An 18,240-nucleotide genomic window follows, 5' to 3' on the forward strand; every position below is an offset into this window, starting at 1 on the left:
AAAGGCAGGATTTGGAGGATAGAGGGGAGTTGCATTATGAAAGATGATCTTGGGAAGACTTCAATGTCAAAGATATGTGGTGGTCAACCTTTGACCTAGTGACCAAGGGGTCTCTTGGGACACACCTGTGCTCGCTACTGGGCTTCAACACAAACTACACTTGGTGATTCTAGTAGCTTCTATCCAACACAGGCCCTGGGAGGCAGTGGGTAATGGCTTCCTTAGTCGGGTCCTCAGCACTCAGAGGGCAGATCTAGACAATTCTGGGCACCCAGCTTCCATGTCCCAGAGTTGGTGCAAGTATTTGAGTGAACCAGGCACCCTCTCCTCTCTGAAAGAAATAAAGGGCGACTTGAAGACAGACATAAAGTAGCTGATGGAGGAGGCTTTGTGCTTCTATGCCAAAAAGTTCATCCAAAATGAATTGAAAAGATGTTTATTTTAGTGTGCAAAAAATTTCAAACCCATAGATCTATATGGGCATTGTTCTCCATTTTTTTTTTTTTTTTTTTTTGAAGACTCTTTGGATAGGCATGGGTTCCAAAATGTTTTTGCGTCCTTTTCCCTCGGTGAAGTAGGAGCGTCGGAGGCATCAAAAAATGTATCGTCACGGAGGACAAGAGCTCTGCTTTTATGTTAAGTGGGATAGGAGTCACTGCGGGGTTAGGATTGAAGCTGATCTGCCCTGGAGAATCCTTCCCATCTTCACTTGATCTGTGTAGGAAAATGAAAAGGATTCAACCGCAGGAGGTTGTTTTGGTGATTAAATAAGATGATATGTGCAAAACATTTTGCCAACACTTGACATACAGTAGGCCTGCTCTTTTCCCACCTGTCTCATTCATCCGCCTCCCACCCGGTGCTAGGAGGGGGAGGCTGGAATCAAAGTATCGCAGATCACAGCCGTTACCAGGGTAGAGAGGAAAGACTGATCGCTCAGGTAAAGCCTTGCTTAACAGACATAATGGCCGGGCTTTAAAATAGCCGAATTACTGCTCTGTGGTGTGGGCTAGAGAGAGGGAAGGAAATGAAGACTCAAATGGGCGGGGTCCTACTAGGTATAGGGGCTGGCGGGGCTGCCCCATTCCGCAAGGCCTTGGCAGGTAGCTTACCCAGGCCGGCTCTGGGTCTGCTGAGACGTTCAATCGCCCCCACTTTGTGTGCCTTGGGTCCACTCACTTAAAAGGAACTGACCTTCTGATTGTGCTTTGGGGGCGGAAACCTCGCAGGTCCCTCTATGGCTTCCAAGTACCCAGAGAAAAGACAAACCATACCAGATTCCCACACCGAGAAAGGGCCTGTGGCGTTTGTTTGGGCCCGGAGCTACGTTCCCAGCCCGAGTGTCCAGGCTGATAATAATAACCAGCTGCAATCTCCAAGCCCAGGGGGCTGGCTGAATGGCCCGGCCAGCCTCTCCTCCCCCCACGCCCCTCTCCCCAAGCCACCGCTGGTCGCCTGCTTCATCTGGTGACGGCGTGTTTTAGGGACCGTAAAAAGGGTGCGTTCCAGCTCAGGCTGACGCTGAGGACTGGCGAGATCTAAAGGGGGGCGGGGGGCTTCTCCGGGTAGACGCGGGAGGACTGCAGGCCTTATGGGGTGGGCGTCGCACAGCGCCCGAGGGCCGGCTGGGTCCGAACCTGCGGCTGCTGCGAGGCGGGCCCTGGGGTCAGCAGCCCGGGGGCGGCCACCGCGTGGGTCCCGCAGCCCCTCCTCCCCGCCGAGGCGCCGCCCAGACCGCTCCCCAGCCGCCGGGCTGCCCACCCTCCGCCGCCCCAGCCAGCCCTTCCTCAGGCAGGCCCGGCCTCCCGCTCCTCCTCGGCGGGCCCGAGCCGGCCTCCTCCTCCTCCTCCCCGGCGGCGCGCACGGCCGCCCTCTTCCCACACCGCCCTCTTAGCCGCTCCCTCCTCAGCGCCGGTCTGAAGAGGAATCGAGCGTAGAGCGCATCGAGAACTCTGCCCTCTGCGGCCGCGCGGCCCCGGACTCATCGGTGCGCTCGGAGCTCGATTTCCCTAGTGGCGGCGGCGACCGTGGTGGCGGCGGCGGCTGCTGCTAGTGGTGGTGGCGGCGGCTGCGGCGGCGACGGCGGCGGCAGCGGTGGCGGCTGCTCGGCCAGGATTCCCGGCCCCCCGCCATTTCGGACTGGCGCGGGCCCTGAGGACTGCGGCGGGCGCCTGAGGCTCGGCGGCTCCCAGGTGCGGGAGAAAGAGAGGTAGGGAGCGGCGGACCACCGCCTCCCGGGGGGCCCCTACCGGGTCCCGACGGCCCGTCGCCCGGGTATTGGGGCGCGGCCGGCGGCCAGTGAATGAATTAGAGGGGCTGGGGGAAGGGGGTCCCGGAAGGGAAGTCTGGCGGGTGGGCGGGGTGCGGAGTCCTCCCGGCGGTGGCGGGCGGCGGGCGGGGTGGGTGGGGGTGCGGGTGTCGCGGGGCGGAGGGTGAGGAACGAGGGGAACGGGGGCGACGCGGGTGAAGATGAGGACGAGGGCGAGGCTTTTGGAGACGGCCGCCGCCGGGGTTGCTTCCTGGACGGGGGAACCCGTTCCTTCCTCCTCCCTCGCCAGGGCCGCGGCCGGAGGCGGTGGAGGTGCCTGCCGCCGCGCTCGGCCTCCCCTCCCCCGCGGCTCGCCGGGTCTGTCCCCCGCGCCCCCATCCCTGGGTTCCCGCACCCCTCCTGCTGTCCCCCCCACCCCGCCATCTCCAGGGCTGAACTTGTTCTTCTCGGTTGTGGGGGAGCGAGGTCCCGAGGACGGCGTGGAGGGGGAGCTGTGTGTGTGTGTGTGTGTGATATAGGGGGAGGTGGGGGGCTGGTAAGCACCTAGGCAAGTGCTTTAGAGACTACTGTTGGAGGTTATTGTGTTTAGAAACACACACACACACACACACACTCACACCCGCATCTGCTGCCCGACTTGCTGGCCGCTCCCCTCCCCCATCTATGGGCTGTGACATTGCCGCGGCCACAAAGGAGGGGGTGGAGGTGGGAAGGGACGGTGGTGCAAGAACAGGTGGCCCACACCCTTGCACGGGAAAGCCGGTGATTTACGGCGAAGAAGGAAAAAGTTGGTCCCAGGAGGCCCGTGGGGCTTTGTGGAGCGAGGTTTCCTGGCTGGTGGCGTGCAGGCGGCGGTGGCTGGTGACCCAGTGCTTGCAGTGGAAACGGCCCCGCGCTCGCCTGTCTCCACTGCCTTTATCCTGGCCAGTCTGCTCCCCGATTGCAGGAGTTAGCGCAGGACTCCCTAAAGGTGGTTTCAAAAACTGACTCGGAGAAGTTCCTTGTAGCCACCAGCCGGCTGAACGCCCCAAAGCAACTCCTGAGGCATGCCCAGCTTAGACCCTGCTGGCCTTCCCAACAGCGGGTTCCAGACGAAGGTGTTTTCTGCTAGGTGGTGGTGCTAGGCAAGGGTTTAAACCCCATGAGAAGAAACCAGTGTGTTCGCCGTGGTTGTCTCAGAATTAACCCGATGGCTGATGTCAGCCGCAGGTCCCCAGAGCTGACTCCTGCCTTGTGCTGGGTGGCTGTCCATGCTGACGCTGTGGCCAGCTGCCAGCAAGTTTCCTTTGAAAGAGAGGCTAGATGGCAGTTCAGCTTTACAACAAATGAAAGTGCGTGTTTTCCCCCCTTGGGATCTAGTCCCACCTTCAATCCTTGCTAGCTGTTGTAGTTTTGGGTGAGAAGCCCCTTCTAATCTGTTATCTTACCTACCTAGTTCTAATGGGTTTCAAAATTTCTTGGTGTTAAATATGTGAATTTTTTTTTTCCCTCCCGGTTCTGGTCAGAACAGCCACTACGTAAACCTACAGACTGAAAGGTGTGCCTGGGAATCCACCCGTGCGTACGCAGCTCAGCTGTGATCCACTGTCCACGGTGTCTCCCAGGCTGGCATGGTTTTTGATCTTACACTCTTAAAAAACTGAGGCTATCAAAAACTCTCGTGGCAGGTCTTGCCAGTAGTTACTATATTGGACATGAAGCTGAGCATTTTTTTTTAAGTATATAAATTCATTTAGACAAATAAATTCATTACTTGGTAGCATAAGTAAATTTTTTGAAGAAAACTGTTTTCCAGAACAAAACCAAGAATTAGAGTGGCACTGTTTCACACTTCAGTAGCTCCCTTTAATCATGTGGCTTAATAGAAGACATCTGGACTCTCCTGGCTGCGTCTCAGTGCAGTTGGTCCTGATTGCAGGTCTGGAAACTGCTGTACACTGGGCAGCGGAGGAGCCTGGGGCCAGGAACGCTTTAGGGTTAGTAGGAAGATAGCTCTGACCTCTTGGGCCCCAGAACAATGTGGGTCCCTGAGGGACTCCTGACCTACATTTTGGGCAGACTGCTTTGGGAATGGAGGTAGGCAGGGAGGTAGAGGAAATGTTTGGGTGGGGCTCTCCCCTTTGCAGTTGCCTGCACTTGGACTTGGACAGGCAGGGGCTGATGTAGGCGCCAATGTCAGCTCTGTAGAGCTGCACTGGGGCCACCTGTGGGATCCATGCAGTGCCCGTGTCTGGCCCCTGCACCTGCTCCAGGCGGTTCAGGAATAGGGTGAGGAGGGTGTGGGTGGGGTACTGCCCGTTTGGACGTTTCTTGGCCTTTACTGAATAGAATGGTCTACACATGTGACTCAAACTGCTTACCCTATTTTAAAAAATCACTGTGCATCTACTGTGTCCTTCTGTACGTATTTGTAATAGTTTGTTGTATAAGGGAAAGGAGAAAAAGACACTTGAAAAAAGTTCAAAATAACTGATTAAAATATATTTTTAAAGATTTATTTAATTTGTATTTGAAAGACATAGTTAGCAAAATCTTCTATCCTTGTTCGCTGCTCAGATGGCTACAGTGACTGGAGTTGGGCTGGTCCAAAGCCAGCAGCCAAGGGCTTCTTCCGGGTCTGATAAACGGTTGCGGGGACCCATACACTTGGGCCATCACCCGCTGCTTTCCTAGGCCATTAGCAGGGAGCTGAACTGAAAATGGAGCAGTCAGGGACTCAAATACAGATTTTGAGTCCATATAGGATGCTGGCACCACCAGTGGAAGACTTAGCATGCTATGCCAAGGTGCCAACCGCTGGATTTTATTTTCTATGTTATATGTAAAACGGTACGTATTGTCATTGTTTATTGCACCTGTTAGGATGTGTAAAAGAAGTCAAGAGAGTAAGTCACCTGAATTACTGAGCAATATTCACTTACAGCCTTAAACTTTTTTTACTGAAAGCAGTGTTTGTGTCTGAATTTTATGTAAGTGTGCTTTTCTCATGCGAGCAGGCTGTTGGCCACACTGCCACAGGATTCTGTATCATAGTTGATGATCAGATCACCTGTACTGGGCAGTTCGTTTAATATTCCCAAACATCTCTTAGTGGTTTCCTTATTTTCCCCAGAAAATATTTTGCAGCTAGAAATTGCCATCAGATGCTTTCTTAACCTGCTTCAGTGTCTAATTCTTTATTTCTTCCTGACAGTCCAGCTGTATTTGACTGGTTCTTCCAGCTGCTGTCTGATGGGTTATATCTGTGGAGAACTAGCCTCTGAAGCCGCTGAAACAAGCTTTCTGTGGCTGCTGGCTCTCAGACAGGCACTCTGAACAGTCCACTTCAGCCCTCAGAGGCAAGTGAGCTGGGAGGACTGCGCCCGTAGGAGTGGAGACGGCTGTCAACAAATCTGTGTGGGTGTGTCTGCAGGGTATAGAGGGCTGTGCGAGGCACTTGTATGGTATGTTCTTTGGAGAGCCATTAGCTGACTGTTCAGAGGGATGGCCTGGATGTGAGAGGAACTGTCCATGAAGCTGGTGGGCAGGTTTCTTACTCGTTGGTGAGAGAGTTTGTAGATGAAGATCAGTACATGCACATGTATTTGCATTCAGTGAAATACACATCTCTAGTCAACTGAAGTTTTTTCATCATTGAATTTTCATCACTGAGTTTCAAAAATACCCTGTAATATCACATATAAAGGTGAGTGTATGTTGAGTGATGGGGATAGAATATTTGATAGAATACTAACCTAATTTCGTCCTATTTTCATTATTTTTATTATAAGGCCTGCTGAAAATGACGGAATATAAACTTGTGGTAGTTGGAGCTGGTGGCGTAGGCAAGAGTGCCTTGACGATACAGCTGATTCAGAACCACTTTGTGGATGAATATGACCCTACGATAGAGGTAAATGGGGCTTGAATCTGGTGGCCAGGGCCACCCAGGGCCACCCTTTGGCATTTCTGATCGTTTGGGAGAACACTTACTACAAGGTAATTAGAGTAACAGGTGTTTTAGTAAGTTATTTGAAATGTTTCTGTTGCCATAACTGAGACTTTTGAGTAGAACAAGACGTAGAGTATCAGGATTCGTGGGGTCTGCTCTGTTTCAGTTTATGGGTGTTCCTACCAGAAGTGTGTATTTCAGAGTTTTTTTGAGGGTGAAAATGTGAATTTGCATCTCAGCTGTACTTGAGAGAAAATGTGAATTTTGAAGTCGGTGTTTTGACATCACATGTAGAAGACGACCGAATTATACTAATGAATTGTGATCATTGACATTTGATGGTTAATTTAAACAATTTAGGAATGTTGTTGTCTTGGCATTGAACTGCTGTAGATCCTACAGTTGTTGGGACTTTTCTTTTAAAGGTTCATTTGTTTTTCAGGCATAGTGATGAGGTGTCTGGGGGTGGAGAGAGAAATTGAGCTTGAAAGATGTTTGCTGGTTCACTCCCCACATGCCTGGCAGCAGCCAGGGCTGGTGCAGGCTGAAGGCCGGACCCAGGGGCTGCATCTGGGTGTCTGTTGGAGTGGCTGGACCCCAGGCCACAGCGGTTCTTGGCAGGCCTGATCGGAGCAGAGGCAGGACTGTCTGAGCGTGGGAAGCAGTGACTGCCCTGCTGCGCTGCAAGCCCGTCCCGGGATGCTGCATTTTAAAAAACTCATTCTTCACTCAAGCTGTGGGTTCTAGAGGGAACACTGCCAGTGCTTGCCTTTGCTTGTGACCCTTTGACAACTTCTGAAGGAAATGTTAACATTACTTTCTTATTACAGTTTAATAAGCTGTTCAGGATTACTTTGGTTCCTTTTTTAGTTACCTGAAACCTCGCCAGAGCAAAAGCCCACAGCATGGTGGTGACCTAAAGCCCCGGAGGAGACCCTGAGAGGTCAGGTGGTATTTCTTGGTGCCTTTTGGCAGCACTACACTCATGGGATTCCCAGGCAAATAAAGGTTTATTTAATCCTAGAGACCTGCAGGAGGGGGGAAGGGGATATTCTCTCTCTCTCTCTCTCTCTAAGATTTATTTATTTTTATTGCAAAGTCAGATAGAAGAAGAGACAAAAAGGAAGATCTTCTGTCCATTGATTCACTCCCCAACTTACTGAGATTTCAGAAGAGGGACATATGGCATACTATTAAATTTTATCAATCCTCACCTTGCCAAGGAGCTTGGAGCCTCTTTTGAGTCTCCCACGCAGGTGCAAGGTACCAAGACTTTGGGCCATCCTGACTGCTTTCCCAGGCCATAAGCAGGGAGGTGGGTGGGAAGCAGGGCTGCTGGGATTAGAACTGGCACCCACATGGGATCCCGTAACGTGCAAGGTAAGGACTTTCCTTAACTATTAGCTCATTTTCAGGATGTTAAGTGTTAGCGAATTTTGTGCATAATCTAAGTTGTGCTGCAAAATTGAACATGGATGGGGAAACAAATAGGCATTTCATCTGTAAAGTATTTTAGAGTATTTCTTATTTCTCTTTACTCCAGATTAATCAATCCCAATCTCCATTTTTGTTCTGAATCTGACATACCAATTTTTATATGAGTTCTGGAAAATTTTCCAAGTCTTTGACTAAGTCCAAACCTGTGAGGATTAAGACAGGTCACATGCAGTATCTTGAGATGCTGTGCTGTGTAACATAAGTCTTTGACTAAGTCCAAACCTGTGAGGATTAAGACAGGTCACATGCAGTATCTTGAGATGCTGTGCTGTGTAACGTCTCAAAGAAACACTTAGCACTGGGGTGGCTTCCCGGGCCCTTGACGCCTTGGGAAAATGTTCATCCAGCTCAGAACTTTGAGGGTCGGTTAAGATAACTAATTGGAAGGAAAATGTCAAATTGTTTGGTACTACCAAAAATTGGATAAAATAATGCTTATTTCCAAAGATTTTATTTAAACATAATTATCACTATTCTTTGGCTTTCAAGTTTAAAGGGAAATAATTGATTGAAGTGACCACTTATGTGATTTTATTTATTTAGTCTATGTTTTTCTTTGGATAAATCAGTTTATTGCTGAAGTATAGTTTTGTTTTTATCTTTAAGAAGAGTGATTTTCTGTTTCAGTGGGCAGGTTACTTGGCATACTCTTCTGTTTAAATCAGATGTAAAAGGAAGTTTAGATAGACTAGAAATTTTGGGAATTAGGAAGATGATTTCATGAAAAATGGCTTTTTGTCTCTGAAAACCTAAAAAATTCCATTGCACTGTCCTATCAGAGATCATGAATACCTATAACATTAGGTCAAACATGCATGCATTTGATACAATAGGGTAGGAAACCTTTTGCTCAGGATTCTTGCAAGTACAATAGGGAAAGAATAAAACCAATAGTAATCCATTATTTGGGAGGAAAGTGCAAAATATTCATCAACCTACAGCCATAGCTCCAGGATTTCTGCCAAACCAGAAGGCTTGACTCTGGGAAGCAGTGAGTGTGAACTTTGAAACTGACATTTGCTCTGAGATGCAGGTTAGCTTCCTGGAGAAAGGTATCTGCGACAGAGCGAGTCTCTGAGAGTCTCTGACAGAATTGACGTATTCAGTTCAACCATAAGAAAGGCAAGACAATCATGTCGTTTGTAAGTAAATGGTTGATCAGATCCCACAGTGTGGACTCCTTGTTACTCAGGAAGTTAAGTAGGAGACAGGCCATTGCACTGCTCTGATGGGGTTTTGATCACTGTGGAATGTGGGGTCCGAGACAAAATAGAGCACATGCACTGCACAGTGAAAATTCTTATCAGCTTTCCCACATTAATCAATGGAAATTTAAAAGCATTCCAAATAAAGTAATATGGTGTTGTTGTAGTGATGTGGAATTTGCAAAGATAGATAAGGACGGTGGTGGTCAGTGTTTGGTTTGTAGTTAAAAATGATCTCTGAGAAGTTCTGACCATCTAAGGATAGTTAGCCGATAAATGATGAGATTTAAATATATATTTTCTGAAAACAACGTAAAAGGAGTTTTCCTAGTACCAAAAATCAGCTGTCTTTATAGAGTTAAGGAAATATTTAGTAATAGAGACTAATTCAAATGCATCAACACACTACATTTTGAGCTTAGTGTGACATGGTACAGAATTGAACCCGAGGCCGAGCGGGTCTGTATTTGAGTTTGTGCACATGGTGATCGCCTTGAATTCTGTCAGGAAAGATCCTCTCCTTTCCTGCAGTGAAGTCTGCTCAAGAGTCTCAGGAGATAAGGAAACACCTCATTGAAAGCAAGTCCCCAAGCAAAATATATGCATTATAGACATTGCTTGCTATAAAAACATTTTTCTGAGATTTTTTTCCCAAGATAAAACTTATCTTTAAAATTAGAGATAATTACAGACACAACCCTTGATTAATTAGCAAATAGATTGAGTATCTACTGGATATAAAGTGCTAGTAAAAAATATGAAGTCAGAACAACTTTTTCAGAGGCCTGCTTCTGTTATGGTCACCCTTCCAGTGCGGTTCCAGTGGCAGCCTTTTGGTCCAAGGGTTCCTCCTCTGGGAGCACGAATGTATTCCTGGTGGAGTTGGATTTACTCCATTCTCAGTGTTCTCAACTACGGGTGTTTCATTTACCAAGGGTTAATGGTTTCTCTTTTACTTTCCATTTTACTCACAGCATAAGGTATCGAGATTATAGAGAGAAATAATATTAAACCAGTATTGAGTGGTCTAGGAAGAATGTTATGTAATGGGCTCAGCTGTTCTTGTTTCTGGTTTTGCACATAGATGTCTGTACTTGTCAGTGAAGGATGGTGACTTTGCCACTCAGGGGACGTTGTTAACTCTGGAGACGTTTTTGGTAGTTGCAACCTGGGGAGAGAGGACTGTGCTAGACCAGAGGAGAGGCCAGCACAGCCCCACAGCACAGTGACCTGCTCGAAAAATGTCCCTAATGCTGAGGCTGGGAAGTCCTGATAGGTGTGAGACACAGCTGTGAATATCTTCCTGACTGTCAGCTGCAAGTCCCAGCGTAGGTTTGTTAGATTTTTTAAGCATAACATAAATTCACATCATGTTTCTTGTAAACTGCTAATCCTTGGTGTACTGCAGTGGTGTAGTGGAGCATTGTGTCCTTAGAGACACAGTGAGCAGTGTGTACAGTTGGTAGCTCCCTGAGCTTGTGACCAGCTAGTTCCACCCCCCCTTTTGTGAGTGCCCTCTGCTGGTTGCTTAATTTGCTTTTAGAGTAAATAACAATGAAATCTCAAGTTTGCATATTTTTCCTGTTTAATCTGCAAGTATAATCACTTTGTAAATGTATTAGTTTTGCTTAAAGGTCTTGTTTTATGTAATATAATTTTAAATTACCTTTTTTTAAAATTTATTTTTATTGGAAAGGCAGATACACAGAAAGGAGAGAAAGGGAGAAAGATCTTCTGTCCACTGGCTGGCTTCCCAAGTTGTGGCAACAGCCGGAGTCAAGCCGATCTGGAGCCAGGATCCTAGAGGGTTCAGTCCTAAGGCCTTGAGCTAGTCTCCACTGCCCTCCCAGGCCTCAATCAGGGAGCTGGATGGGAAGTAGAGCAGCCGGGACATGATCTGGAGCCCATATGGGGTCCTGGTGCATGTAAGGTGAGGATTTAGCCACTAGGCCATTGTGCTGGGCCCTATGTAATAGAATTTTTAAAAGACTTGAATTGTTGATTTATTGTCAGCAGCAGTATAGTACTGAGTAGACTGGAAAGGCCTCCCTCATTAAATAAGGTGTGTATATTTAAGAGAGGAAATGCGATGATGTAGGAGAGCCTGGGGGACTTGGTGGCAGACACTGTGTGGAGGTGCCGAGCTTTGGCAGTGTGGCTCAGGACGCGTGTACACAGGAGCCGCTGTAGAGTCCAATGCCGGGAGGGCTGTCAGGGCTTGGTAGGCAGGGCCTGTTCAGAGTGGCAGAAAGTTCACATCTTATAGATTTTTTTTTTTTTAAAGATTTATTCATTTTATTACAGCCAGATATACAGAGAGGAGGAGAGACAGAGAGGAAGATCTTCCATCCGATAATTCACTCCCCAAGTGAGCCGCAACGGGCTGGTGCGCGCCGATCCAATGCTGGGAACCTGGAACCTCTTCTGGGTCTCCCACGCGGGTGCAGGGTCCCAAAGCTTTGGGCCGTCCTCAACTGCTTTCCCAGGCCACAAGCAGGGAGCTGGATGGGAAGTGGAGCTGCCGGGATTAGAACGGGCGCCCATATGGGATCCCGGGGCTTTCAAGGTGAGGACTTTAGCCGCTAGACCACGCCGCTGGGCCAACATCTTATAGATTTTTAAAGGACTGTCCGTTGATTGTGGGGCACCTACTTTTTAGAACAAACTGACAGTTCGGATGTTATATTTAAATCACTGAGATTATTTAGATGTTTTTGTAGACCTGAATATTATAACTTTTTGGACCTTTTTTATTTTGTCTTGGATTTTTTTATAAATAAAAAATTTCAAAAACTTATAGGCTAAAGTTGATAATGGAAGTAAGTAACAGGGTAAGTGATTCTGGTTTTAATGGATATATTTGCTTAATTTTGAAAATATTATTCCGTGCTCACTTTGAGCCACTTCCTAGGAGCTAGAGACGCTTTGAGGGACAGGGTTGTTAGCCAGTGATCTGGATACACTTTCCTTATTTTAGAGGTTCATAGCTTAGGGGTGAAATTTACCTTTATTGTTTTATAGTATTAAAGACTTAGGGAATAATTGTGACCTGAATTGTGATCAAAAGAAATGGAAGTGGGAAGGAAAAAAATAAAATGTTTGAGGATATTAGGCCTGGCACAGTAGCCTAGTGGCTAAAGTCCTCACTTTGCATGCCAGGCTCCCATAGCCAAGGGCTTCCTCTGGGCCTCCCACGCAGGTGCAGGGTCCCAGGGCTTTGGGCTGTCCTCCACTGCTTTCCCAGGCCACAAGCCGGGAGCTGGATGGGAAGAGGGGCTGCCGGGATTAGAGCCGGCGCCCGTATAAGATACTGGCGTGTGCAGGGCGAGGACTTCAGCAGCTAGGCCACTGTGTCAGGCCCCTACAGTACAATGTTGAAAAGTAGAAATTCACCATTGCTAAAATGCTTTTCTGATTTACAGTTGATATTCAGATTTTATCAGTTCTTCAAAAAATGTCCTTTTGTTTATTATTTGTTTTAAAAAGGAGACAGACGACACAGAAAGATCTCCTGTTTGGCAGTTTGCTCTCCTGCTGACACCAACAGTCGGTGCTGAGCCAGGCTGCAGGCAGGAACTCAGATCTGTAGACCAAGTCTCACACCCGGCTGGCGGGGTCCCAGGCGCTGGAGCAGTCAGCTGTTGCCTTCCAGGGTGTGCAGGCACTCAGACCAGGGGCTGAGGGTACCCCAAGTGTGCCAAATTCCTGCCCCCCAAGAATGTAATTTCAGCAGGTATTTTTCCTGCTCCAGCATCCAAAATTAGTTGTCATATCTTTAAAAATCTCTCCAGGGGGCCCAGCGACGTGGCCTAGCGGCTAAAGTCCTCGCCTTGAAAGCCCCGGGATCCCATATGGGCGCCGGTTCTAATCCCGGCAGCTCCGCTTCCCGTCCAGCTCCCTGCTTGTGGCCTGGGAAAGCAGTTGAGGACGGCCCAAAGCTTTGGGACCCTGCATCCACGTGGGAGACCTGGAAGAGGTTCCAGGTTCCCGGCTTCGAATCGGCGCGCAACGGCCCGTTGCGGCTCACTTGGGGAGTGAAACATCGGATGGAAGATCTTCCTCTCTGTCTCTCCTCCTCTCTGTATATCTGGCTGTAATAAAATGAATAAATTTTTAAAAAAAAATCTCTCTAGGGCGGTTTGCTTGCTGTTTTTGGTCTTCAGTAACAGTGACGTTGTTGAAGAATTCAAGCCATTTTTTATAAAATGTGCTCTAGTTTAGGTTGAAATGATTGTGATCTGAGTCAGGTTAAACAGTGTGGAAAGAAGTGTTCCATCTCATTGTATCACATCAGGAGAGCAGGTGGCTGCTTTGTCAGTATGGGTGATCCCACTGGTTGTTGTTGTTAAGGTGATGTCTGTCGTTTCTCTGTAACATCATCTCTAGTGTCTTTATAATTAGTAAGAGAGACCTTGAAATCACAAATATCACCATCTCTAATGTATAAGATGATACCTCAAAAAGTAAAAACATGCAATTTTTTCCAAATGCAGGAAATTGTAAGCCTTGCAGATTTTCATAGTACACATTCTGCACTGACTTTCTGAAGACACCTTGAATGCATGGATTTCATTTTTTTGTGCCCAAGTAAACTTACCTTATAATTCTGTTTTCTGTGAACTTTTGAAGTAACCTTGTATTTGTAGTAGAAGTCGGTATCACTGAGAATTCTTAATTGCTAACATAGTGATTGCAAAAATGTTAATCTGTCATTATTTCTATTGTAAATAACTGATATCTGTCATTAATAAAGGTTCTTGTTTTAAGTTTGTTTTATTGATTTGAAAGGTAGAGAGAATAAGTTTGTTTTTTTTTTTTTTAAGGCGTATTCATTTGTAATGGAAAGGCAGATTGGATGAGGAGCAGCCAGGACAGAAACCTGCACCTATATGAAATCTTGGCAGTTGCATACAGAGGATTAGGTAGATGAGTCATCAAGCTGGGCCTGAGGGAGAAGTCTAAAATCTACTGGGTCACTCTGCTAATGGCTGGAAAGACTGGGGCTGCCAGGCTGAAACCAGCAAGAAGGAATTCCATCCGGGTTTCCCATGTGAGGAGGGGTAAGGGGTCCAAGACAGTGTTAGCCTGAGCTGGTCAGAAATGGAGCGTCAGGGGCCTGAACCAGTGAACCGTGCTGCATTGCAGTGGTGGATTAACTCGCTATTTGTGACATAGTGCCAGTTCTAAAGGCTCTCTCCTTCTGCTTTCTTTTTATTTTTTGTTTGGTTTTATTTCCCTCAGTATGGATTTTCATGGATTCTGTTTTTAAGTCCAATGTAATGAAATCTGCTACTGTTAATTATTTTGAATGGCTGATGGAATGAACCCCTTCTAGGTTGGCTGTAGTACTGCCTTGACATCCTGTCCCTATCCACTTTTGAGTCTTTCACGATTGATGGGTCAGTGTGTTCCAGCATTTCAGTGTCTGTCTCACCATGAATGCGCCCTAGCTCCTTTCAGAAGGGGTGATGTTTAGGTCTGGGGGTGGGCATTCGGGCACTGTGGATTTTGTTGCCATTGGGGCTCCAGGATCCGTAGTAGAGTGCCCAGGGATCAAGTCTTGGTTGCTTGGTTTCCCTTCAGACTTGTTCTTGGATCCTGAAAGCAGCTGATGGGCCTCCGTCACCCACGTGGGGTGGGGGGGATGGAGTTTGAAGCTCTTGGCTCTAGTGTCTGTCCTCCGGCCCTGGCTGTCGTGGGCATGTGGGGGGGGCATCCGGTGGATGGAGGATCTCTGTGTGAATGAACCTGCCTTGCAAGTAGGTGAAATAATAAATGTTTCCAAAGTTAAATTCTGAAAAGAAATGAAGATCTGTGCTTATTGCTGCTGTGGTGGCTGTTGCGGGACCCTTTTCAACACAGATCAGAAGTTTGGAAATAAGTATCCAAGTTTAAATTCCATGTCCTGGAACTTACCCTATGGATGTAGATAAATGTTTAGGGGAAGTGAGTCTGGAAATGGTATTGCAGTGCCCTGTATGAATTTTTTTAAAAAGATTCATTTATTTATTCATTGTAAAGGCATAGTGAAAGAGAGCGAGCGCATTGGAATGAATGAGAGCTTCTCGCCACTGGCTCACTCCCCAGCCGCGTGGTAGGCCAAGCCGGAAGCTCCATCCTCCTTGCTGAAGTAAGAGGAGCCCAAGGCCGAGGGCCTTCCTCTGCTGGTTTCCTAAAGTCTTGGCAGGGAGCTGGAGCCAAAGTGAAGCAGCGTTTACTCGAACCAGTGCCTTTATGGGATGCCAGATTATAGTTTAACCCTTTTAGGCCTCTGTGCCAGCTGTACCATGTATGATTTTTTTAATGAAATTAATCGACATATTTAGTAATAGAGAAAGTGATGTCAATTATGTATCTACAGCTTATGAAGTTGTCTAAGAGGATTAAGAAAACTTCATATACTTCCAGAAATCCTCATAAAATTGCTGAAGCTGTGTCTCAGCATGTTGTATAAGCTATGATTCCATTTATTTCAAAATCAACTTAGTTTCCTTGTCTGTGAATTTCTTTTTAAATAGGAATGTCCTGGAGCAGATGTTGTGGTAAAGTGGGCTAAGCTGCTTGTAGAAATGCCTGATGTGAGTTCTCACTCCTGGGCCGCCATGCCTTGGTCTGCCTTTCTGCTAATACATGCAGGAGGCAGCAAATAATTGCCCACACCCTTGGATCCATGCCAACCTCCGAGGAGACGTTGATGACCTTCCTGACTGCAGCATGGCCTAGCCGCATGGTTTTGGCAGTTGGGGAGTGAATGGCATGTGGAAAGAGTTGTCTTTGTCTTGCTCTGCCTTTCAGACAGACAAGTCATTTTTTTTGAAGCATGTATTATGGGGGGTTAGGAAAAAAGTATAAGTTAATTTTGGAGAGAGTAAAAGGTATTACGTATTATATACTATTAAAGTTGTTTTTTTTCCTAATTTATTTTTATTGGAAAGGCAGATTTATAGAGAGGAGGAGAGACAAGAGAAGAACATCCTCAGACTGCTGATTCACTCCCCAAGTGGCTGCAACGGCCAGAGCTGAGCCGATTTGAAGCCAGGAGCCCGGAGCTTCTTCCAAGTCTCCCACGTGGGTGCAGGGTCCCAAGGCTTCCGGCCAACTTGCCCTGCTTTCCCAGCCACAAGCAGGGAGCTGGAAGGAAGTGGAACAGCTGGGATGCGAACCAATGCCCATATGGGATGCTGGCGCTTGCAAGGCAAGAATTTAAATAGTTTAATAGTATGCCATATGTCCCTCTTTTGAAATCTCAGTAAATTGGATAATGCTGATAGAATTTTGGATTAAATAGATTATCGGAGGGCTAGTGTTGAGGATTTGCCGGCCAAGCCCCTTCACTGGGGAAGCCCAAAGAAGCTCCGGGCTCCTGTCTTCAGGTTGGCCCAGCTCTGGCCATTGTGGCCATTTGGGAAGTGAACCCCTGGGTAGAAGTGCTCTCTCTGACGGCTTCTGTCTCTCTTTCTTTGTAGTTCTTTCTTCCTTTTTTTTTTTTCCAAGATTTATTTTATTTTTATTAGAAAGTCAGATATACTGAGAAGAGCAGAGACTGAGAGGAAGATCTCTTGGACGTCGATTGGCTCCATAAGTGGCCACAACTATTGGAACTGCACCGATCTGAAGCCAGGAGCCTCTTCTGGGTCTCCCACACGGGTACAGGGTCCCAAGGCTTTGGGCTGTCCTCGACTGCTTTGCTAGGCCACAAGCAGGGAGCTGAATGGGAAGTGGGGACGCCAGGATTAAAACTGGTGTCCATATGGGATCCTGCATGTTCAAGGCGAGGACTTTAGCCACTAGGCTACTGCGTTAGGCCCTTTATTCTTATTTTTAATGCATGTTTTAATTTTTAATTGAAAATTCTGTCATGAGAATAAGTCCCTATAACCCCCTTGCTCCCTAATAAGAACAGACATCTTTTATAACAACGGTTTTAGCTCTCTTTCTCTGGAACTTGTCCAGCTTCCTTATATTTATTTAGAAACACAGTGACCATTACTGTACAAATTATTCCATCTGTAAGTAGGCAGTAATCTAAGGATTAAGTACAATCTGTGTAGTTTGTAATAACCATTTGATTATGTCCCACCTTTTTGGCCCATAGTAGCTTATATAAGGTAATATATGACAATCTTTCATAGCACTTTTTCTTTTACAAACGGATTTCCATGTTCTTAAATCCAAAGCCACATAGTTGCTGATCTCGAGTGTTCATTGCCGCCTGTGCAGCTGAAGGAACACTGGCTTGGGATATCTGAGTTAGGGAAGCAGTGGTCTGCCTGAGCCCTCACCGCGAGCCACGTGGCGCTTGGGGGCTGGCCCCTACATGGAAGCCTCCACAGTCTGTGTGCAGCCTTTGCCCTGTCCTGCTTGCCAGGCCTGTAAGCATGCTGCCTGCAGGCTGAAGCTCCTGAGCGGGCTCCACACTAAGCTCCTTTCCCACTGTTTCTGTCCCCAACCCAAGCAGTAAATTCCTTTCTTTAACAATTAGGATATAGTTTGGGGCTAGTGCAATGGCTCTTCAGGTTAATCCTCTGCCTGCAAGCATCGCCATCCCATATGGGTGCTGGTTTGTATCCCGGCTGCTCCACTTTCCAACTAGTTTTCTGCTTCTGCACTGGGAAAGCAGCAGAGAATGGCCTGAGTCCACGCGACTGCACCCTCATGGTAGACCTGGAAGAAGCTCCTAGCTCCTGGCTTCGGATCAACTCAGCTCCAGCCTTTGCTGTTATTTGGGAAATGAACTAGCAGATGAAAGATTTTTCTCTGTCTTTCCTTCTCTCTGTAAAACTGCCTTTCCAATAAAAATAAATAAGTCTTGAGCCTGGTACAATAGCTTAGTGTCTGAAAGCCTCTCCTTGCATGCCTGGGATCCCATGTGGGCGCTGGTTCTTGTCCCAGCTGCTCCATTTCTGGTCCAGCTCCCTGCTTATGGCCTGGGAAAACAGTGGAGGATGGCCCAAAGCCTTGGAACTCTGCACCGCGTGGGAGACCCAGAAGAAGCTCCTGGCTCCTGGCTTTGGATCGGCTCAGCTCCAGCCGTTGCAGGTGCTTGGGGAGTGAACCATTGGATGGAAGATCTTTATTTCTCCCCCTCTTTCCTTCACTCTGTAAATCCGACTTTCCAATAAAAATAAATTTTTTTAAAAAAACTAAAATAATTTAAATGCAATTCATGTGACACAAAATCCTTGCTTTGAAGTGTGGGCAGTTGAGTGTTAGTCTTTACATTGTTGTACAGCCATCACTACTAATTCCAGAAAATTTTCGTCACCCTAAAAAAAACCTGATATGCATTAGGAATCGCTCCCCAATGCTTTTTCCCACCAGTCCCTATGATCTGCTGA

At 47.3% G+C, this 18,240-nt stretch overlaps 1 protein-coding gene across 3 annotated transcripts in view; it reads left to right on the forward strand.

The window, feature by feature from the left end:
* The first annotated feature begins 1,827 nt into the window (after window positions 1-1,827).
* The window catches only part of KRAS (KRAS proto-oncogene, GTPase), a 37,394-nt gene continuing 20,981 nt past the window's right edge, over window positions 1,828-18,240 (forward strand). The window contains exons 1-2 of one of the 3 annotated variants that reach the window (XM_058655720.1): window positions 1,828-2,209; window positions 6,040-6,161. In XM_058655720.1, coding sequence (XP_058511703.1) covers window positions 6,051-6,161 — 111 coding nt within the window. In that variant the 5' untranslated portion in view covers window positions 1,828-2,209; window positions 6,040-6,050. The remainder of the gene's footprint in view (window positions 2,210-6,039; window positions 6,162-18,240) is intronic. The other 2 variants (XM_004592626.3, XM_058655721.1) reach the window with 2 other exon arrangements.

The sequence above is a fragment of the Ochotona princeps genome, chromosome 27 (assembly GCF_030435755.1).
Source record: "Ochotona princeps isolate mOchPri1 chromosome 27, mOchPri1.hap1, whole genome shotgun sequence".
Classification (NCBI taxonomy): Eukaryota; Metazoa; Chordata; class Mammalia; order Lagomorpha; family Ochotonidae; genus Ochotona; species Ochotona princeps.